This window comes from Lytechinus pictus, chromosome 10, assembly GCF_037042905.1.
Source record: "Lytechinus pictus isolate F3 Inbred chromosome 10, Lp3.0, whole genome shotgun sequence".
NCBI lineage: Eukaryota > Metazoa > Echinodermata > Echinoidea > Temnopleuroida > Toxopneustidae > Lytechinus > Lytechinus pictus.
The window spans coordinates 35052867-35077871 of NC_087254.1; the positions used below are offsets into that span (position 1 = coordinate 35052867).

At 36.4% G+C, this 25005-nt stretch overlaps 1 protein-coding gene across 1 annotated transcript; it reads right to left on the reverse strand.

The window, feature by feature from the left end:
• Positions 1–2470: 2470 nt before the first annotated feature.
• LOC129269540 (rho GDP-dissociation inhibitor 1-like) lies at positions 2471–23587 on the reverse strand. The gene is made up of 6 exons (XM_054907055.2): positions 23356–23587; positions 13666–13873; positions 11694–11774; positions 10486–10562; positions 9112–9175; positions 2471–7307 (listed from the first exon to the last, which is right to left on the reverse strand). The coding sequence occupies exons 2-6, from the start codon at positions 13847–13849 to the stop codon at positions 7114–7116; spliced, it is 600 nt and encodes a 199-aa protein (XP_054763030.2). The 5' UTR covers positions 13850–13873; positions 23356–23587; the 3' UTR covers positions 2471–7113.
• Between the last annotated feature and the right edge of the window lie 1418 nt (positions 23588–25005).

Here is a 25005-nt window from a genome sequence, read left to right on the forward strand (position 1 = left end):
ATTTGAAATAAAGAACGAGTTGTGTATCTCAATATCGCTTGCTGAACATTACAATCTTATTTTATTTTTGTACATCCGGAATTATTGGGGGGGGGGGGGGGGGCAAAACGATATGTTTGCCCTCCAATATTTTCATTGGTGGGGCGATCGCCCCCTCCCCCTGCCCCTCAGGATCGACGCCTCTGTATAGGAAAATTTAATGTAGGCCTAATAAAGAAAATGAAATCGATAAATACAAAGAAATTGACAAAAATAATACAAAATCAGGTGGAAGCCCGAGTAAGCCCATAATCTCTTTTCCCCTCCCCCTATAAAAAAAATGACTCGAATTCACAAAGGTGGATTTCGTTCGCACCTACCATTTTCATGAATTCGAGCGAACCCCGGGCAATGACCTAGATCATGAAATTAATATTTTTATCAGCGGATTGACTGATGAATTCATGATAGTGGGTGTACACGAGATTCGATGACCTCGACAAAATAATTCCTGGTAGGCCTATTTCTTTTACAATATATATATATATATAGTTTATATTGAAATCGGATCATACACCGGTGGCACAAGAGGAAGGCAAGGGGAAAGCTCCCTACGATTTTTTTTCAAAATTAGAAAAGGAGTAGCCAAAAGAGAAAGAGAGAGAAAGATATCGAAGGGGATAAAAAAGAGGTAGTCCTACCTATTGTGTAATTTCAAGTTACCCCTTTTTGTAATTTAATTCAGGATAATTAGTATCCCCTCCGTAGATGTTTTGAATATTTCTATTTGTAAGAGTATTTTTAGCATTTCCCTTAATCGATTGCATATCAGAAAACTATACATAGGCCTATACTACGAATATACCTTGACCAGTGGCATAATCATGAGTTACAGGGGACCAGACAAAATGGATATGGAAAGAATTCTAAAAAGCTGGAAAGAATTCTAAAAAGCTGGAAAGAGAGAAAGCTATACAAAATGACATTTTCAAAACAAAAATCAAATTTTGTAATAGATTTTGTCTTATTATCCTGTTCAGAAAAATATTCATTTGGTGATAAAGCTTTTGCTAATAGTGCTCCTACTTTGTGGAAAGCACTCTCTTCAACTATATGCAATGCCAAGTCTAAGAGTCATTTAAAACCAACCTGTAGACATGATTAATAATAGCTGGATTTATAAAGCGCTTTTTGCCATTACCCCGGCTTTAGCTCGAGCTACCATCACCGGCGCTCAGAATTACTCCTGCCGGGTACCCATTCACCTCACCTGGGTCGAGTGCAGCACAGAATAGATATTTTCTTGCTGAAGGAAAATACGCCATGGCTGCGATTCGACCCCACGACCCTCTGTTCCAAAGGCGAGAGTCAGACCACGACGCATCCACACATTGTCTATTCTCAACATATTCAAAATAACACCCCCTTCTGTGTAATAATTTCCTCTGTGCCTCTAGAAGGCGCACTCTAAATGATAGTGGTTAAGGCATTGGCGTTCAGTGTCAGGGACCCGGGTTCAATTCCCGGCGAAGGCATTTTCAAGGCCTTTGATTCAGAATGGATGACAGCTCTGAGGGACCTTGAGTGAAGCTACGTAGTGGCGTAATGAGCAAAAAATATTCAGGGGTCTCGATATGGCGTATCGCATAAAATTGAGTTGCGAGCAAAAACTTTAGCATTCAGTTATGACAGTTTGTGATAGATTTCGACATAATATTTGCAAAATGATATATTTCACCCTTATCCCTTTCCTTCTCTTTCCTTTTCTCTTTTGTTCCTTGCCATGAAAAATTGGGAGGGGGCAAGATCGAGTCCCCAAGCCCCATCTGTACGCCCATGAAGCAACGAATTTATCTAAGGATATTTTTTTTCAATGGCTCTGATAATGAATATATTGTGTTATAAACTAATGAACTATAGTTAATATCCAAATGCGAGTAAATTTTCAGTAGGTGGAAGAAAGATGTATTTCACCTCAGTAAAAAAAATACAAAAACAAAAAGTAATTTTCTCTTGGGAGGGATCCCGACGAAAATATGTTCAGGTAAAATACATAATTTTAAAGTAGATTACGTTTTGATTCCATACCATCCACGCCATAACAGTTTGAAGGACATTCATATTCGAATGTAGTAATAAACTGATTTACTTACAGCAAGTATTGAAGAATTTACCACCAAAAGGATGATTTAAAACAATGCCGGAAGGCTTTTATCAGCACGTTACTCCATCACCCTAATTATCATCATCATCATCATCTTCTTCATCGTCTTCATCAGCAACAGCACAAGCAGCAGCAGCACCACCACCACCACCATCATCATCATCATCATCATCATCTTCGTCTTCATCAGCAACAGCACCAGCAGCAGCACCACCACCACCATCATCATCATCATCATCATCATCATTACCACCACCATCATCATCACCACCAGCAGCATGGCAATAATAAACTCAGGAGATTCAAAGATGAGAAAGACAATTAATATTTGTTGTACTGCTGATAACTTTTTTTCTTTAATTATCTGGCCAGTTTACAGACTCCATTCATGATGCCATGATGGATCTGAGTTTACATGATTACTTGAATGAGAAGCCTCTCCCCACCGATCACTGGATGCAACTAAAACATAACTTCTATCTGTAATACCTCTGCATACATCCACCTCATGCATGAGTGTGGGAGGGGCTGCACACAGCCTTATACTAACAAAAACACATCTATAATAACAAGTACTAATGGGAACATTCCCAGATCTGATTACAACCTTTGAGCATATGCTAATCACGTTTACATACTTAAATTACATTTGTAGTATAGAGGACGATGATATTGTGGCATTCGGCATTGTTTGCTGCTCATTTTCATCTTCATAATAATAATATATATACATGTTTTCAATCTTTTAAATGATCACTAATATTCTATATGAATAGAAGACATAGCCCTACAACTGTCCCATGAATGAGTAACATACATGTAATAGCAAAAAATATAGGCTTCCGATAATTAATCAATAAATGCAAACAAAATCTACTTCTTAAAAGCTTATTGCTGAATTATACAATTATGAAAATAATAATATATAGAGCTATAGTTTTCATTGTCATTCAGTAGAAAATCAACAAAATCACTACCAGGAAAAGAACATTTTTTTTCCAAATCTGAGTTTGGTTATAGTATAACATAATGAATGCTCAGAAGGGGAACAGGTAAAACTATTTGCCCAGAGGTGAACTCTCAACAGTTCTAAAACCAAAGACAAAGCACAGTACATGTACTAGGTTAGACCTCAATGAGAGCAAATTTCAGTGTGAACCCCCCAAAAGAAGTAATTATTTAGGAATTTTTTTTACTACAAGCCACTTTATTATGAGAAAATTATGTCAGATCATGTTGTTGAAATCAATACTGATTCACATGTAGCAAGACTGGTACCACTAGCTGCATCCAGCTACTGTCTGTGGCTGTGCATGTAACATTTCTTTTTGTTGAAGGGATAACTGCTAGTATAACTTTTCACTATATAGTAGTCAGTGGTACTTTCCATTAATATGTATTTGACCACATACATCGACCTAGAGTCATTTTGCAAGGTATATAACATGAACTAATCAATAACAGTATGAGATAAAATATATACCAACCAGAAAAAAATGAAGGAATGTTGTAATTACCAAGATACTCAAGATAAAAGTAATGAACTCATATCACAAATTCAGAGATAAACAAAACAAGCTATCATTAAATCTTCAATGTAGATATGTATATTCATGTACATGATGAACATACATCAAGTAACAAGTGTAACTGATGTATTTCTGAAACGTAGGTGATATTTTACTAGTGATAACCCCTTGTTGTTGTTTCTTTATCTGTCCATTTTTATTGTATGGCTTTTAATATAGCAAAACCATAAATACTGGTAAAGCTAACACCCCATGAAAAGGGCAGCAGCACCAGCAAAGTGTTGATGCCGTCTATTTTGTTGCAAACAACCATTACATGGCAGATGCAACTTACAACCAGTGGGATTTATCTGGAATTAAAACATTGAGATATTTGTACTCAATAGTAGAATAATAAACATAGATTAATTACTTTTCAAATCACTGCAAAACATATGCTTTATGTAAGTGAACTTACTATATAAACCCTTTGAGGATTAAACTCCAAGCAAACTATATGAATATAAATCTTGAGGATTAAATCCAATATATTTCATGTATTACATAAACTGAGCTGCAGTATATTGATTGTATTTTTTAAAGAGGAAAACATTGTTTTTCTGCATAACTAAGGAACAATCTGACAAAGAGGTTTGCTTGAGAAATGCCCAAATACAAACATACATATGGTAACCAATTTGTAAACACTGTACACAGTTAGTGTACAGAAAGTTCAAAACATTTTACAAAATCACACATCAGTCTGATTTCAATTTCAAAATGAAAGAAGATGGAAAGTAAGGCAATTGATGGCTTGCTATGTAAGTTCATACACATTTGTACACTTGTCGAGGCGGGTTTGCATAAACAATCCATAGCATACTAATACATGTATCATTAATGCACAAAGACTGGAAACAAAGACAGCTTGATCTAATATAACGTGTAACAGATGACTACAGCAGTACATGGATGATATGTATTCTTAAACTGAAACCAATGGTTACTTGGAAGATGTTACAGGACAACAGCCTTATGAAGACAACAACCATACATGTAGATATGATTTAAACGTGGGAGTCCTCCAAACATGCAGCCTTGGAGGACAACCAGCACGAGGACATGTCCTTGAGGATAGGTCTCCCCTAAGGGAACCTGTCCAAATGACAAATTCCCCAAGGAAAAGACCCTGCAGCATGTTGCCCGAGAGGATAACTAAACACAGGACAGCTCCTTCAAAGCAAGTCTCCCCTCAGGACACCTGTCCAATGACAAATTCCCCAAGGAAAGCACTCCTTGAGAAGTTATCCTCCAAGAAGTTGTCTTGGAAACTGCAAGAATGTAAATTACGTACCATACTTTCCCCTATTGACTTGGGTGATCCTTTGATCACTGAAGCCTGAAGGAATTCAGGGTTCACAGCAGATGAAAGAAAAAAACCTACCCACAATAAGAAACCTTGAAGACTGATCTATTAAAGAAGTATTCTGTCCTTGCTACTCTTTTAGCTACACTGTGTGCAGTGCAGTCTGAATGACTTCTGATTTAACATCAACATATCATTCTCAGAGAGCCAATATCCATGACAACATAAAGAAGTTACTTTGGTTAATTAAAAAATGTTAGCTCTTGATACTATACACACAAATCCATGCCAAATCCATTCACTTTATCTGTATCAGGTGTAAAAACAACTATTTGAATTGATAACAACACTATTCAGCACTTATCTCCTTAAAAAAAAATCAAGCCAAACATAAACCTGAAGATGTATTAACATTCAGAATCATTCTAAGTGCACTCACCTCCCAGTTTCCATGTATGCTAAAATACAGTTTTATATGGAAGACACCATTAACAATACAAATCACTTTTAAATTTTTATAAAAATTGTACAAATCAATAACAAAAGTATTCATCACACAAACATTGAGACAGTGGTGACATAGAGATATTGTAAAAGTAAAAAAAAGCCACTCAAACAAACATTGATACAGGTTACAATTATCATGTTGTATGATATTGGATGAGAGAGTTAAACAAAGATTTCATGATGATATGCAGATGATCTACATGTAGTAAGAGGAACCCTTTGAGGGGATAATATGAAATATCAATATCACAAATGTATTTTGTAGCATAAATTTTAAAGGGGCCCTCCACCATCCCAGCAATTTCTATGAGGTGAAAATATGAAAAACATCTTTCAAATGCTCATCCATAATAAAAATACTATAACCAAAAAATATACAATATCATTTAAAGTAGATTCACTTGCAGTCAGGAAGGCTTTGAGCAAATATCGTGGTAGGAATATTAAATTTGTTATTGTTCTCAGTGATGAAAGAAAGAAATCAGATTAGTTGACTGGAGCACATTTTGATGTTTTCAAAACTGTTCTCACCAAATTATAAACAAAGTATATAAAGAATGTGGCAATGTCAGGGTAGTTACGGGGGAGGAAGGGTGTCATCAATTTATAGATGACAAAAGATGAAATAAAAGTGAACTTTAAGTAACAGATTATGTTCAAAACAGACCCCCCCACATCTGAATTTACTTTTGAGAAATAAAACTTCTCATGTAAAAGTTAATAAATACATGTATTAAATAGCAAAAAAAAAAAAAATATTTACTCAACATATTTCACACAAATTTATTATGTGACTTTGTAGGGCATCATTGATATTATTTTCATATTCATATTTACCATCAAAACAGATAATTTTCACACCTGATCAAACAGATTATATCCATGCAAACATCAGCCACGTGTTTCCTTTTAAAAGAAGAAATAAAATATACTACAGTTGGTCAAATGTTCAGCACATGCATACGACCGTTGCTTTCTTTTATATGTAATTACTACATCTATTAATTGCATAATCTCCAATACATCTACTAGTACATGATATACAAAAAGTGATACAAAAAAAAAGAGTGGAAATCTGCATCTTGTTTTTTTTTCAGGAACCACAGGAGCTGGAGGTTAATGGAATGTGCCTAATGTAAGATTAATCTAATCAGGTAGGTTATCATATCCCAGTATTGTTTTGATTTGATTAATTCATCTAGGTTTCACGATATCTAGATCTAAATAGAAGGTGGTATGCTACACGCAATAATGGGAGGTTCTATTTACACCAGTGCAACACCATTGCAAAAACGATGCAATTTCGATAAAAGAGCAAAGTACATAAGAAGCAGAACATGGAGGACATATATGAAGCTTCATGGATCGTTAACACTCAACAGCTCTCCATTTGAAGCCAATGAAAGAAAGTGGGCCAACAAATTCATGGACTATTAAATTAAAAAAAAACCCTTCGGAAAACCTCCATGTTACACTCACATTAGGCACCTCCAAAAGAGTCTAACAGATTTCCATCCATCTGATTTTTGTTTTGAAACATAACTTTTGTTGCTGTTGTTGATATCGTATTTGTTTTCTCTTCAACATAGCTACCAGTCCTTCTTTATATCGAAGGACCATTCCCACTCCAAAATGCTGGTTTTGTCATCATCGGTGAACTTGCTCTTGACTGTATAGTGCCCTCTTGAGATCATGCCAGATGGGGCATCCTCAAGCGGTGTTTTGAATGAATGAGGGTCATTATTTGGTCCGTAGCTCCCAACCATTAAATTCGATTTTTCAACTAAGAGAGAGAGAGAGAGGGAGAGGGGGAGAGAGAAAAAAAACGTAATTGAATAATGATCTATTACATAATTTTTAGAACAACAGACAAACAATACTAATAATGTTAATAACAATATGTAATACTTATACAGCACTTAAAACAATGTTTCTGAGTGATGCATAATATTACACCAGCTTTAGCATGGCTACCCTGATCAGATACTCAAGCATTCAAGGCATTCCTTCCTACCGAGTATTCCTATATCTGGATGGAGAGTGGCAAATGTAGATAACTAACTTTTCAAAGGACACAAGTACTGCGGTGGAATTTGAACCCCAGACCTTGTGGATCAAAGTCTTGAGACTTATCCACTCACTCAGCCAAGTTAATAACATTTAGTTCTCAAATAGCATATATCACACTGTCATCTAGTGTCTCTAATCACTTCCAAAATGGTACATACTGGAAATGAATATTCTCCTTTTTTATATGACAAAACCGACGTCTATATTCATTTTAATAATGCATGACAAACATCTTGTATCCATCTATTTAAACAAGTTTGCAACTGATTATTATCTATACTTGTACTTGTCTTGTAAAAGATTCTACAATTCAGCCTTTGGCAGTGAATGAATTTCCAATAGACCATCACCATTAACAAAGGGACTTTGAATACTATTACCATGGCTCTAGCCTGGCAAGCGTTTTACAATCCACAAGCATTTCAAATCAATTTCTGCCAGGTAAATATTTACCTTGCCTGGGTTGAGTGCAACATATTGTGTATCAAGACAAGACAAGACTAAAATCCATCTCATTGTTATTTAACATCTACCGTAAGTATCGGACTATAAACCACACTTTTCCTCGGTGGGGAAGAGCCAAAAGTCGGGGTGCAGTTAATTCACAGAGCTACATGTAGGTCTGAGCAGAGCCAAACTCAGCCTGAAAATAAACCAAGACCACTACCAATTTACAACTCATCGGGTAGCCAAGGGTAACCGCTTGAGGCAATGTGCAAAATTACAACAGCAGCACGGAAAGGGCTAAAGGGGTATGAGCCGTGGGTAAAAATGGGAAGCGACTATGACTACCTTACCTTAATCAATAAATGTCCATCAAAGTTTGATTACAGTAACAAATGCACCTACCTTCATGAACTTCAATGAAACTGACATTGACTTTATGATTAGTGTGACTTTGTTGTCATTGATTCAAAGCGGCAAAGTTCAGAGAGATGCCAATCGACAGCACAGCGCAGCCGAATAAGACCTGCATGTTTATCGCAAAGTCAACATAAGATGGAGCTATTCACCTTACCGTGGCAGTGATTCTGTTTGAGTCAGTTAGATGACTTTTTTTTTTTTTGTGATTCATCCTAAAATGGGGGTGTGGTTTAAATTCATGAGTGCGGTTTATAGTCCGATACTTACGGTAACTCCTTGTAATTTAAACTTGAAAATTACATGTATGTGTCATCCATCCACTGGAAAAAAGTTTTAGTGTATAAATAGCTACTCTGATCAATTTTGTAATACTTTAATCTAAATGTATTAAATTCAATCTAATATATCATAATACAAACTAATTTCCAAAATAATACATATTACAATTCCTTGTGTAAGAACATATGTTTTCGTGTATCACATTAGTGACACCTTTAGTGACAACTTTTAGGCTGTTTGGTGTCAAAGTTCAAGCCACAAGCTATACATACATATAAACCTTTGCCCCATAATCACATGCCTTATTTTATTTGGCAACTGTTTCAGAGTGTTTAAATTTATTCATGATTAGTGTCATGTTTTTTACAACTTACCTCTGACAGCTTTTCTGTATATTTGATAACAGTACCTTAATCCAGGCACAATCTCACGCTGGACCTGAATGAGTGGGGGAAAAACAAACATTGTTAGGAGCTGTATTGTAACGGTACCTTAACCCATACTCTAATTCCGCATTGTGAATAGTTTTGCCAGAGTGGGGATCCCACACACAACTTTCATACTCTATGACAGTATCTCAAGAGCAAAATTTGAAGGATGAAATGGACTTGACCTTTGGGGGCCTAAATATTACATGACATTACAAATGATGACTGCTTTATACATACTCAGTTTCTGAAGATGATCTAATCAAAAGACACAAGAATTTAAACTCCTACAACATGACTCTACTCTGAGTTTTAATTCTTAACGATATGTGGTACCTATGGATTATTGACCACTTTAGCACCATTGCAGACAAATTTGCATTTAATTGACAATGCTCTATTATCCTGCATTCAAATAAAGTGGAAATGCTATACGCATTATTGGTAACTAGGTGTGCACTTTAAAGAAAATATATATATATAATATCTTGGCACATAAGTAATTTTTTATACAGAACTCAGTCTGTAGCGGAAGAGGTAGTGTGATGAGGGCGATTTCATAATATCTTCCATATATTTTAAGATGACCTGGGCCCCGTAACACAAAGAATTAATTGTTAAATGAAATGGCCTATCAAGTTCATTGTTGCATGCACATTTGCTTTGTAGGCTGACTAGGAACCAATCAGAGTTTTTCTTTCAAATTAGCGATTAAGGCTAATCACTAAGCATTGTGTTATGGGGAACCTGTTAAAGACAAATACCATTTGTGGTAACAATCTCAAAATGTGTTCCATCAGAATCCAATAAAATTACCACCCAAGTTTTTGTATGTATAAATAATATATATGTGGCTAATGACTCTAGAATAAAATGCATAATTGCTGAGAAATGAGCACGGAATTCCATCAAATGTCAGGTATTTTTCAGAGCAATATAAATACACTATCCCACATATGTTTTTCTGTGTAAGTGATCATCAGAATTATCAGTTTCGAGCTAGATTTCATTATTTCACAAAGATAAGATTACATTAATGTAACAGATCTAGATAGATGGTAATATGGTGACAATTAACCTTGATTTAAAAGACTTTCTCATGAAATAATTGTTTGCTGCAACTTCTATCTTTTACCTTTAATAAGTATATTGCGACCAGTAGAGTACTTACAAGACACTACCTGTCGCCATGATGTGGCCAAATCCATAGTTTATCCAAACATTTTTTTTTTAACCAAACATGCTGTTCAGCTATGTCACAAGCAAACCTGAAGAAATAAATTCAACTCCATTCAAGTACAATATTTCATGATTGCTTACCCTGAATTTGATAGCCAGCCGATACTGTATTCCTTCCTTGATTGTGATAGGCTTAGCCTTTAACTTGGTCAAATCCCCTGAGATAGTAAGAGGGGGAGGGGAAAAAAGAAGCTATTGACTGCATGCAATGTATGCCTAGGTCATAGTCACAATTGAAATACACTGCAAATCCAACTCTGAAATAAGTAGATCAATTCCACTCTCATATGGGTTGAATTTAAATCTGATTGGAAGTCATCAGTGAAATTGGAAGACAAAACATTGGCATGAAACAAATTAAATAACTCTCATTGTGTGTGACTTCCATGAAAAGATCCAATGAGATATCGTCAGACACATTGTATTTCACTCACACTTTGCAGTGACTAGAAAAGCAATGCGAATGAAAAAAAGAAGGATTCAACAGTCAACTGTCAATTTAATAATTATGAAATACTTGCAGTAACAGTGAGAGAAATGTATGCTGATTTAAAAGATATTTCGAGGTATATTTCTTTGTGGTCATGAAAGATTAGATTTAATTACTTTAAATGCGGCACTATGAGACATTTGAAAGCAGATAAATGCTAAAGTAAAGTAATTTATGGTAACTAACTTTAAAGGAGAATGAAACCTGTGGAACATGTGGACTTGTGTGGAAAATTTGAGAAAAATCGGACAAGAATGAGAAAGTTATGAGCATTTGAATATTGCGATCACTAATGCTATAGAGATCCTCTCATTGGCAATGCAACAAAGATGTGTGATGTCACATGTGAACAACTTTCCCTTTGGTGGACTATTCAATAGCCACAAAATGTCTCTTTTTGCTCTTTCTTATGGTGATACAAACTCTTTATCCATAATGTATTTTTTGAAAATTTGTATTACATGCCCTCCTATAGAAAGAAAACATGACCTACTGATAGATGTGATGAAAGAGGCAGTTTAAGTGAAATATATACAAAAGTACTGGAAGAGTTGTTCACAAGTGACATCACACATCTTTGTCACATTGTCAATGGGAGGATCTCCATAGTCCATAGCATTAGTGATTGCAATATTCAAATGCTCATAACTTTCTCATTATTTTTCCGATTTTGTTCAAACTTTTGTTGATCGCTTTCTTTGATTTTCTGTTCTAACACAAGTTATCTTCTTCCAAAGGTTTCCTTTAATATAACAGTACCTGGATTTCTTCTTTTAATAAAACCACACAATGTGCTCACCTGTTAAATCTAGTACGATATCCTCTCTGCCCTCGACCAGAAAAACCATCGCTTTTACTTGCACATTTGCACCTCCATCATCTGAAAGTGAGGAGAAACATAAAACAATTTGACAAGTTATAAAATGGTGAAATGGATCCTAATCAAATGATCAAATGACAAAGATCTATCTAGGTGTCATACAAATTATAATAATAATACACATCATATTCCTTGGGTATTAAAAAAATTACACATACATGTAAAGTATATGCAACAGTCCAAAAGTCCCTCATGCATGTAAGTTCTACTAACGCCCTTGGTGTATTAGTATTGGGAAAAAAAATAATCTTATTATTTTCCAGGGCTACTTTTTGTGCACATTGGCAAAATTTGGAGGATTTCTTTGCTCTGATGAATGGCCAAAGTAAGTTTTGACTGCAATGAATGGATCAAGATGCTTATACATGTATTTCAGTTGCAGTACACTTCCTTTCAATATACTTCTTTCAATGATAATGAAAAGTATTTTAAAAACAATTTTCATGTTGCTTTTGTTGAAAAGATACCTTGCAGTCAAATTCATGTATTCATAAGAATTCAAAATTACATTCTAGTAATACATTAAATTTTATTCAATCATCAACCAATCATTTATCCATCCATCCATCCATCTCATCATTCATTCATCTACTGTATATCTACCCATCTATCTTTCTATCCATCCCTCCATCCCTCCCTCCATCCCTCCATCCATCCATCCATCCATCCATCCATCCATCCATCCATCCATCCATCCATCCATCCATCCATCCATCCATCCATCCATCCATCCATCCATCCATCCATCCATCCATCCATCCATCCATCCATCCATCCATCCATCCATCCATCCATCCATCCATCCATCCATCCATCCATCCATCCATCCATCCATCCATCCATCCATCCATCCATCCATCCATCCATCCATCTATCCACCCACCCATCCACCCACCCACCCACCCACCCACCCACCCACCCACCCACCACCTGTATAAGTATTACGACAACAAAAACTTAAAAATGCTGTCTCTCTGGCTTGTACCATCACATCATGTTATCACGTCAGGTCAAGCAATCATGTCCACCCGACCATGGGAGGATTTTTCTCTAAAATTCTCAAAACATCAGGTAAATTGGACATGACCTTTCAAAAACTAAGGGCACCCTTTTCTCGAAAGGTCAGGTAAATTGGACCCGACCTTTCATGAATTTAGGGGGCTCTTATCTCGAATGGTCAGGTTTCGTGATTGCCTGACCCGATGCGACAAACCGATGTGATGATACAAGCTGTCTCTCACATCCTTTTTCTATGTCCACCATCACATTACTCCTATTTTGAAATCCTTACATTGGCTCCAGTAAACAACATATTTATACTTAAGATTTTGCTGTTAACTTTACACTGTATACAGTATGCAAGTTTCTTCTCCACAGTAACTCATTTCATTAATTAAAAGGTACACCCCTTTAAGTTCCTTAGAGTAACATTCCTCTAAATCCAGTTCTCCCATTACCCCCAAAGATTTTAAAAACCTGAGGGTAAAGATTATTTGTCCAATCATCCTCTAAGTTATGGAACAGCCTTACTGAATAAAATTACAAAAAATCAACTCCAGAAACTTAAATTAAAAAAAAAAATATATATTTATGTTCAATTCTCCTTCATTTCCTTTAAAATTTCTTCAAAAGCACCTTGAGCACTCTACAGAGTGGATTTGGCACAATATCTGTCAAATTAATAATTATTATTATAATAATTTAAAAATAATAATAATGATAATAATAAACAATATGATAATGATGATGATAAAACAATAATAATAACAATTATTCTAATCAAATTCTAATCATAACTATTATTTATTTATTATCATTACCATCAAAATCATTATCACTATCATTATTATCATTATTATTTTATCATTATTATTATTATATAGAAACTTACCCTCTACAGCTTCAGCACCAGCAAGAAGTGTTTTTTTGTACTTGTTTAAACTTTCATCATCTTGATCTAATTGCGTTATCTCATCCAGGGTCTTTTGTGCTGGTGGTTTGTAACCAGGGGTGATCTCTGGCTCATCGTTGTCGTCGATAGCCTGGATCTGCTCTGTTTCACCTTCTTCGGCCATTTTCTTGTTGATATATTATTAAACCTATAGAGAGGCAAAAAACAATCATTATTTTTTCAATTTTCTGGGGCTACTTTTCACAACTTACTGCCTAAATCTTCAACACTGGATAAGTTTTAACATTTCGACGAATAGGAATTTCCAGCACTCTCTTTTTTTTTTAAAGTTTCCAGGGCCTTTTCGAGCATTTTGGGGGCTAAATCATCCACAGCACTCGTTTATTTTTTTCCTGCCTATTGAAAGAGAAGGGGACAAGTAGTTTACATTTCACTTCTTTGTTTAATAGATAGGTTTAAAAAAAGATCCTTGATGCATGAAGGTGAACCAGAGACCCCGAGAGAAAGCATTGCAAAACAGATACTATGTAACTTTAAAGGAGATAAATCAAGTTTGTGCAATTTCTCACTAGCATTAGCGAACACATTTTCCTCAAATTGGTAATTATATACAAATTCCTAAAATACGACCCCAATCAATATTTTAGCTCATTGAGGGAGTGCGACTGCAAAGCACAATTGTGCAGAAGTATCCAGATATTTTGAGCATAATTTTTGTAGCTTTTGTGATCAGGTTATCCCCTTTCAATGGTTGACTGCATCTGGTCATATGGTTTTATTAAAAGAAGGTTATAAATCAGATTGATCAGGCTATATTACAAATCCAATTTACATGTACACAAGGAGAGAGAATGGGGTGAGATAGAAATCATGCTCAAATGGAGACAAAAGAGTTTAAATTGTAATTCCTTTTGATATCTCCCAAACAGTTCTGTATCAGCACCTTCATGTACTGCAGTGTCTGGAATATTCCAAAGTCATCTTATTTAAACTACATGTAAGTTGAAATTATTACAAGAGCTATTCTTTGCAATTAAAAATAAATAATCGACCTTTCTCAGTTTCCACAAATTATTCCTTTATTGTTGAATTATAATTGCTACACCAGCACCCAAATTACATGATCTAGCAGTCTGTTCAGTGCTTGCCCATTAAAAAGACAAGAACATGAGTAGAACATTGATTCATAATAAGGAGCAACGATGACTCATGGATGAATCATGCTTAAAAGCGGTTTAATAACAAGAGGCATTCTGCAAGGCACTTCTGTTACAGCTTTGGTAAATGTTACAGCTTTGATAAATGCTACAAGAATAAATTACAATTTTTGGCAACAACATATCTTTTTTTTTTTAATGAAGTTGTTTACAATGTAGAATTGTCACAAATTACTCATAACCTCAGTGCACCTGTTATTTTCTTTGATAATGGATGGAGCAACTTGCTAGCTGAGAAATAGTGAGGATTGAAGATAGTATTAAACTCTGCATAATTCCGTTAAAATATATATATATATGTTCGCAACAATGGAATCAATACAATTTTTTTTGCTGTAATTACATAAATAATCATGCACAACCCCTTAATGTTAAAAAAAGGAAGCTACATGAATGCCCTGGAAGTGGTTGCATTAAAGTATGTACAGGTAAATTGGTTTACTTGTACAGTGCGTCCCACAAAAAAAGAAACAGGGATTCCCATGTCTTTTTTCTTCAAAAGAAAATAAATTATGATATTTAATTTACATAATCATATAATTCGATTATTCCTCTTTATTTTGATACCTACATGCAAAACAAGTTTGAAATTTTAATGTCAAAACCAAGTTACTGTGCAGAAATATTGGACAAGATTAGTTTGTGATACGACGGACGAGCTTATTTGACGATTGGCTCATTAGCATTTCTTTTGTATTCTTTGCTAAGATTCCCTCACTTGACCTCTGAAATGAGAAAGGATTCAGATTCACACGTGAGTTTCTGCGCAAATCATATTTGATATGCCTCAGTGTGTATTGCTTGTAATCTGCCATGCGTGAACGATTTACTACGCTGTTGGTTTCATATTAGAGATGAGATTCCACTCATGCCCTGAGTATCAAATTTAGAGTAAAAACATATTCAATAATTATGAAATCTATCTCTGAAAATGGATTTCCTCTTTTGTGGGACGCACTGTATATCACATTTCCTCCTGCATGAAATATTTTTCACAAAAGGAGCAAATGGGATAACCATATGACCGTCTCCAATGTGCGGTATGCAGACTAATATACTGACATTGTAATGTGCATGTGTATCTATTTCATATGTGTAGTGTATAAATCCAATTACAGTCTGTGCTCTTATACAATTGTCTTGTAAACCGTTCACTTCCTTGAAGGTCCCAGAATACTTCCTGAAAGCATTATATCCTCTGTTGGAAGGTTACATACATAATGTGTTTAACAAGCATGTAGCTGTGCATGTTGGTAGTAAAAGGATCCTGCTCCACGGGCTGAATAATACATGTATTAAATGTACATTTGTACGGATATTCCGCATGGTACAGTATGTAGCTTCAGGGTTTAGGCCCTCACAAAACTTTCAGGCTAGCCAGTAGCCTTGGACTACATTGTAGCTAGAATCTGGCCAGTTGCTAGCTAAAGAAAAAGCTGAATAAGCTTGGAATAGGCATGCAGAGAAATAATCAAGTGATCTCTTCATGAGCATAATTTTTATAAGCATGTACTGTTACATGAAGCTAGCTTTTAATCGCTCATAGGCTAAAATGAGCTTTAGCCGCTGGCTAGTCTCTTGTATGTATGTAGCTAGTTTTCAGCTAGTGGCATGCTTAAATATGTGTATGACAGAAAAATAGATCTTTTACAATTACTTTCAGTGTTTTTTTCTTTTTTTCTTGAACACTGCATGTAATATGAGCAGTGCCTTGCTAGAAAAAAAGTGAAATTATTATGACATTCTAAATAATATCACCCCTTTGTTCTTAGTAAATTATACATAAATAAAATTGTATAGGCCTAGTGGGCTAAATGTGTATATTATGAGGTAGGTATGATTTATGTAGTCTACAATAATCACCTGCATAACATTTTTAATAGGACTTTGTATATGTTACAGCAATACAAGGAGCCATAAAGGTTTCTTCATGTACATTTCTCTTTCATCCCCATACTTCTACAGGTCGCTCTGCTACAAGCTATTAAAACAGCATGATACTTCCACATGCCAAGACTGGTACAAAATGCTTTTAGACCTTAAGAGGGGTTTCACACGCTTGCATTTTAAGTCATTGAGAATGAGAATGATCATTTGAGTTACAAGTACCGGTAACTTGAATGATCATTTGAATGATTCAGTATGAGCATGTGAATGCAAAATAGAGTAATTTAAAATGCACAATTCAAATGATGGTATCAAGGTGACATTCAAGAATGATGGAGCAAAAAAGCTGTGTGAATGCTTCAACCTGCTAAACGTAATTCTGGGGGCAGAACTTACAGTGACCTTTCAAGTTTCAACCATTTTTGTAGAAAAACATGCTATTTTCTGCTTGGTTGGTCAATTATGGCTATGCACGAGTGATTGATGGGATACTCGAAAGAAGCCACACCTCCTCTTATCAGTGCGAAACGTAAAAATGTGAAATTTGCGAAGCCTCCTCAGCCATGTGAACGGAAGATAATCCTAGCGTCATTAAAATTAATCAGCATTCAAGTGACACATTCTGCATTTGTCTGAAACCCCTCTTAAATACCGCCCCTGACCGTCCGGACTCCCAAATCCAGTGGTGCCTGGGCGAAATTGGGTAAAAACTAGCTGCCCGGTCGCTGAGCAGGCCAATTTTGGGGGGCTGTGACCGTAACCTTACAGACAACTCTTGTGATTGATTTGGGAACCTATACCTGACTTGCAAACGATTGCAAATTTCTTGAAAGATTTAATCTGAATTCTGAGCCTTTGGCCAATATAGTTTGATTTTTGTAACACATTTGCTAAAATGCACATGATGTAGGTGCCAATAGTTGAATGAAACAAGGATCCCCACTTTAAATGTTTTCTCCACTCTCCAGTTCCTCTAAAACATTATCATTTTGATAAAATGACACAGAGTTGTATAAAGTGTGCAAGTATTATTTGATTTGTTTTTCTTTCTTCATTTTTAGAGGTTTATATTTGTACAGGGGCTTAGGAAATATTTTCTAAGGCTGGTGCCGGTTTTAAATTTGACAAGCAAAAAAAACAAACAACCCCCCCCCCCAAAAGAAGGGTTTTCACTCCAGAATGAAAGTGCTTTTTGTCAAGAAAAATTTGACAAGCAAAAAAAAAAATGTAAAAGCTTTTCACTAAGAAATGAAGCATCCCTGTTACCAAGGGCCATATTAATAAATTTCAAGTGTGATTTTCATTTCAGTTTTAAGACATGAGGGCATTGCTAGAGCTCTTAGAGAGTAGTAAATCAGTCCCCCTTTGAGCCTAGTGCCCCAAATATGACCTCATAATTAGCCCCATAAGCCTGTTTCATAAAATTTTGAACCAGGCCAATAATACATTGATTTCGGTGGGGCTATATTCAATGCACACATGCACTGGCGGATCTAGGGGGGGGGGTGCAAAGCTGGCATATGCCCCCCCCTTTTGAGAGGCACAATTAGAATTTGTAATCTGAAAATGACTTTAATATAGAAGTGTGCCCCCCCCCCCTTTTGAAAGACCGTTTTTTTTTTTTTTTTTTTTTGTCAAACTTTTTTTGGGACGAAATGTCCTAAAATTTTGGTTAAAAACCTTTTTTTTTTTGCTTGTCAAATTTTTCCTCAGAAAATATGCCCCCCCCCCCTGGAAAATCCTGGATCCTGCCCTGCACACATGTATCATTACATGTACATGAAGTTCATATCTTGGGGGCCCCCATGGACTAATTAACACCATATTCACCAAATTTGGGTTGTGGGAGTCCTACATGTATTTTTTTTAGCTCTACTGAAATATGGTATCTAACATGCTGAAATGCAAAAATGGAAAATTGATGACATCACACTTTGGTACTCTATTGACTTGAGCCTAGGGATTAAGGCTTAGCCTGTCAAAGGCCGGGGACTTTGTATTAAAAAAAATGTACATTTTGAGTAAATGAAATATCAAAGGGACAAAACCTTTGAAATAAAAAATGCAGAAAAAATAATAAAAAATATTGGTGAAGGTTTGAGGAAAATCCATCAAAGAATAAAAACAAGTTTAGAATTTTAATTATTTGAATTGTAACAACATATGTGAGCAGCTTTCCAACATATTGTATAGTAAAAAATCAATGAAATGTAATTTTCTCGGAAAATCGAAGATGGAGTATATCAATCAATGAAGACAAACTATCATTCCACGCCCATTCACCCCCCCCAAAAAAAAAAGAAACATAAGTCATCAAGAACCACTAAAAAAATGGAAATGCATTTTATACTGAAGTTAGCGACCAAAAGATTTGCCTAGCCTGCGGCAGCTCACCCGTCTGTATGCCACTGCAAGTTCGCATAATTTTCGTTGTCAACTTCAGCCCAAATCAAAATTGCGACAAAGCTATGTCTGAGAATTCGGATGTCAAAAAAAGAACCTGAAATACAGCCGTTCCTGATCGTGATGATCGAAAAATCGGTGGGCATATGGACCTTGAAATGTAACTGAGGGAATTGCTGACGTGTGCGAACAATCACTGGTGGTGAGGTATGCTGGTAATCGGCCGGTACGAAACTGCATTAGCACCGCGCCAGCATCTCCTGTCTTGACAAATTAACTAGACGAAATTCGCATTCCTGAAACTAAATCCCTGGCGTTATCACGCAGCACACAACACACAGGCAAGGCAAGAGTAGCCAGGCGGCTTCTAGAGAGTAAAAATCATTTACTAACGTAAGGTTACTCTCATACGAAGCCAGGCCTTCTATCTCATAGACCCACACAGAGCCAGCCAAAACCTGAAACTTTCACCCCCGAGATTTCTACTTTCCTTCTAAAAGATCTAGCTCAAATCATGTACATGGGATAAAACTTAATTTCCGACATTTCTACGCTCTCGTTGTTATTTTTAAAACAAGAATTCATCAAAAAAATGAAAAAATATTGTGAAAAGACGGAAGAGACTTGCCCGATGTTTACGCCGCCATCTTGTTTCTTATTGTACTTCCCCAACGTTACGCGACGCTCGCGTCCGTAACGTTGGGGAAGTACAATAAGAAACAAGATGTATGAGAGTAACCTTACGTTAGTAATAGAGGTGGGCTATAGAGGGTGACATTTTCAGAACATGCTCATCACACCTTAGTTTGATGAATCAGTGCACACTGACACCATAATCAGAAAAAAAAATGAAAAAAATCCGAAATCCAGGGTGCCCCGGCCGAAAAACCCGAAAATCCAAGATGGCCGCCGGATTGCCTAAAAAAACATGTTTTTGGCCATAACTCAGTCATTTTTTCATCCCTTAGCCTAGTTTTGGTGTCTAACCTATGTTTTGGGGGTCACTGAACCCATTTATAGTATTCATTTTTATATATTAGTATTAAAATTCATGTTATATCAGTATTTAATCAAATTTCTACTTATTTCCCCAATATGCGAATTCTTACAATATTGATTCCAATAGATGACGTGTGCATCACAATTAACAGTTTAAGCCTTCCTTTTTTCCCTTCTTGTCTCATGCCCATTATCCCAAATTTTATATCCACTTTGTTTTGTTTGTAAGTATGCACAAGTAGTTACAGCACAGCTCCCTTCATCACCGCATGTAATGTACATGTATCACTATTACCACTCGAGCTCCTCATTACTACAAACATCAAATAGCACCATCGCTTAACAGTCAGCACATCCTAGCTTCTACATTTGTTGTGTGTGACCCACACATGTGAGGATTTTGATGCAGGCAATATCTCTACCCTTGTTCAGCATGAAGTCAAGTTAATAGGGCTTCGTGAAAAATTAATTGCATACATGCCGACCCTGAAATCCTTCCTCAAGAAGAGTGTGGTCATAGCAGCATTACAGGCACTGACAAAACTAGTAAGTTATGACGGACACAAATCATCCATGTAGGAGACCTTCGAGTGTGAAGTTGCATCTGCAGGCAAAACAAGAACAGCCTCTTCAATGAACATCGATTTGCTCTTATGGCATACACTGCTGCAGCCATTCTATATCACATCCCGGAGTATGAGGCAACATTGCAGAACACCAAATCCAAGTTCAAGCCTGCCATCTGTACCTTGAGTGTGACTTAATCGTGATAGTATTGAAGGTATTGGCCTGGTTCACATACTGCATAATCCTCCCATTCCTTAACATGGTAGAAGTCAGCTCACAGAATGATCTAGTGACCATCATCCCATGTCTTCATGATGATCTGCTGAATAACAAGACAGACACACTCTCTTCATACACGGTTCCATACTCTTTCCAAGTTGAAAAACCTGAGAAACTGTAGGCGTGTATTTGCAGCAAATGTGTCAGCAAGCTGCCAAAGATTTTAGCCACTCAGAGAGGATGTGAGTATGGATATCAGCAAACGGCAGAAATACGTTTGGCAGAACCTAGAGCAACTTAACTCCACAAACTCACACAAGAAGATCTCACCAATCTACCTTCAAACAATTTGCAGTGTGAGTAGGATCTGTCAAATTTTGACAAACTAGCAAAGCAGTCTGCTGCTGCTTCCAATAGAAACTTCACTACCAAGAGTATTTGAGATGATATGACCTTAAACAAGGCTGGTGTAGTTACTGGAAAAAGTGACCCATAACATTGCAGAAGTGTTGGATAAGAGTGAGCAGAAATGGGTGGAAGAGCAAAACATCCTCTCTTGGGAAAAGCTTCAGCGGAATGTGGCCCAAGCGGTAGAGTACCGGGTGTGTGCATAGGCTGTTACAGAAATGTAAAAAATGGGGAGGTCAATTAAGAAACGTTGATGAGCTTCAGGAATGCCTGGATACCCAAAATTCAACCAAGCTTAAAACTATGTTACGTGCAGAGCTGTCATATCGCAGACACATATCCCATCTAGATTACTTGGTACGCCCACACTTGTATAAGGTCAACCAACTATGTGAAACAGAAATGAAGGTGAACTTGACTCTTCTATTGACTGGAGGAGAGTCTGATAATCTCCCTGCCCCTGATCTGCCTACTGAAGATGACATGCATTCAATCTAAAGCCACCCAATGGGATCACATAGCCAACTGCCCATTCCAACCTTGAAGAAAATACTGACAAAGAAGTGGGCATCAATGAGTTCTGCAGTGTGATATGGGATTATGACGATGAACGAAACTGGTACCTTGGTATGTGTCGAGACCAACATCATGAGGGATATGAGATCGAGCACATGGAAAAAGACTTCTAAGATTGAAAGGGACAGATCAGCATTAGCACTGGAGATGGCCAAAGCATGCTCATGTACAGACAGTACTGCCGATGTAGATTCTTCCATGTAATGTAATTGGCTCATGGGATACATCTTCCAGCAGAAACATTACATTTGTGCTTGACAATTGGCATATCATAGAAAGCTAATTCAAGTCATTTTCCAAATAAAAAAGTGGAATTTTATAATACTCTCTGACTAGAGGTCTGATGATCAAACAATTGGTACTTTAAAGCAGATACAGTATTAGAACTGTGCCTGCCGACTCGGAATTCACCAGCCAGATATAGGTTTCTGGGTGCGCGACACAGTCATGTATGAAGGTTATTTGTATATTTCTCGCTGTACTGTTTAAAGTACAAAAAAACACTTTTCGTAGCTAGAGTATATTATTAAGGGTATCATAGCTAACATGACTTGAAGAAAATACAGAAAATAAAATACAAAATTTGCGGTTGGGGTAGGGGTGAAGGAGAAGGAAAATTTAACATTAAATATGGGGAAAATGTGAGTATTATGTAGAAGAATAGGTTTTACACCAAAAATATCATTATATTCAGTTTCTTTGACCCCTAAAACATAGGGTTAGACACCAAAACTATTACAATAGACAAAAAAATGACTGAGTTACAGCCAAAAATTTCTTTTTTTAGGCGAAACGGCGGCCATCTTGGATTTTTTACGATTGCGGTCAGGGCACCCCGGATTTTACATTTTTTTCATTTTTTTTTTCAAAAGTGGTGTCAGTAGGCACAAAGTCATCAAACTAGGGTGTGATGAGCATGTTCTGAAAATGTGACCTAAATTTGACCCTCTATAGCCCACCTCTATTAGTAAATGATTTTTACTCTCTAGAAGCCGCCTGGCTAGGCAAGCCAATACTATAGGCAATAGGCAAGATCATCGATCAAGAACATCCCAAAATTCAAAAATATGAAGACGCAAGTTGAAATTAAATTCACCATGTATTGAATTTCATTTTCAACTATCTTCTTTGCCTCCTAATAATATTTTATGTGTATGGTTCCTGATCCTGTCCTGGAATAATTTGCATGCAATGCCAATGAAATGAATGCCAATGCAATGCCATGCCCATGCCATGGCCATGGCAATGCAGAGAGCAGGAGGCGACATCACAAGCGCGAGCGGCTAGCGAGGCCGGGGTCGGGGAGACAAAAAAAAAAAAAAAAAAAACACACGTAAATATCAAAGGAGACAAAGGGAAATGCAAGAAGGAAATCAATGGTAGGTCTACTTACAATCTAGATATATAAATGTCACAAAATTTTCAAGGCCTCGCCTCGTACCGGTTCTCGATGTCAGACTCCTTTGATGCTGTGACTGTAAGCATGCAGTGCTAATGCAGACTTCGAAACCAGCTAATAGTAATAGCTTCGGCGAACCAGCGCCAGAACGTCCGGCCGATACAGCAAGTGAGGACCGGTATCCTTTTTTCAATAATACTTCCGTGTTGTCTAACACAGGGAGAGTGAGGGCAGTCATCTGCGGACAATGATTAGATTATTTCCTGCTGTTGCTATTTTTATTTTATTTGTCTCTAAACTTTTATGATGGATTTAAATGCTTTGACGCATATATACTTTAAAATACGACATTGAATAATATATTTGTAGTTTTAGACTTATTTATTTGCTTAATTTGAATTCATATTTATGTAAATTTATGAGTAAAGAAATAATACAGCATTGAAAAAAGATATGAGACGGAAATATCTGGAATGATTTTTTAAGAGGAAAAGCAAATAGGAAAATAAGAAGGGGAAAATGCTATGCCTAAAACTAAATATGACCACACCAATCCCAGCCCCAAACAACTCTACAGGCCCAGTTCAATAAACAAGGAAACATATACCTCAAACTTTGAAAGTGATTGCTGAAACTTTTTTTAATATGAAATTTGTCATATAAATACAATACACACTCCTCTTCATTAATTCGTTCGCCAAGACTCAGGACGTGTTATTTCTTATCAACATAAAGCGTTTTATGCTTTTAGGTCCGAAAAAGTGGAGCAATTTCAGGGGCCGTGGAACGGTTTTCAAAGTGGGGGGGGGGGGGGGGGGGGGGGCTGACCATGCAAAAAATCACAATCATATGTTCATTTTTACGTTTTTGTACACGGTTTTGGAAAAAAAGTAGGGGCTGAAGCCCGCCCCCCCCCCCACTTCCGCAGCCCCTGAATTTAACTAAAGACATGCATCAGAAATGTACCATCTTTGGATTGCTGTGAGACAAAACTTAAGTAAAAACTTACATCCAGTCCCTACATTGAGAGAAATGCTTAGTATAGTTGTGGATTGATTGGTTGGACGATTTATTTTTCTTATTTGTTTTTCCCTTGTTATGTAACATACTTTGTATGAATAGTTTTTTTTTTTTAATGTATCATGTGTTCATAATTGTTCTTTATGTCACGGTGCACTCGTCACAAGCACTGCTTACAGAGTTGCTACCGTATACCTCCATTGCACTGGCGGATCCGGGGGGGGGGGGGGCACAGCAGACCCGTGCCCCTTTTGAAAGGCACAATTAAAATTTGTAATGTTATCCCGTTAAAACAGGAGTGTGCCCCCTTTTTAAAGTGAAGACCCTTTTTTTTTTGCTTTTCAATTATTTTGTGGACAAAATTACCTTAATTATTGGTTAAAACCCTTTTTTAAAACTTTTTTTTTCCTCAGGAAAATGTGCCCCCCCACTTTCGAAAATTTCTGGATCCGCCCCTGTATTGTATTGTATTAATGCTTTTATCTTTGGAAATAAATGTTGAATTGAATGACTAACCTGTTGATGGGCATAATAACAAATCAATATTAAACTAATTCTTTACGTACAAGCCATTATTTGCTGAAACTTATTTGGATAATCGATCTTTTATATACATTTGCTCGC

Coding starts and splice junctions, on each gene's coding strand:
- LOC129269540 (XM_054907055.2), bottom strand. CDS start 13,849: ATGGCCGAAGAAGGTGAAACAGAGCAGATCCAGGCTATCGACGACAAC. Junction 10,563..11,693: donor TATCGTACTAGATTTAACAG/GTGAGCACATTG, acceptor TTACTATCTCAG/GGGATTTGACCAAGTTAAAG. Junction 9,176..10,485: donor GGCTGGCTATCAAATTCAGG/GTAAGCAATCAT, acceptor CCACTCATTCAG/GTCCAGCGTGAGATTGTGCC.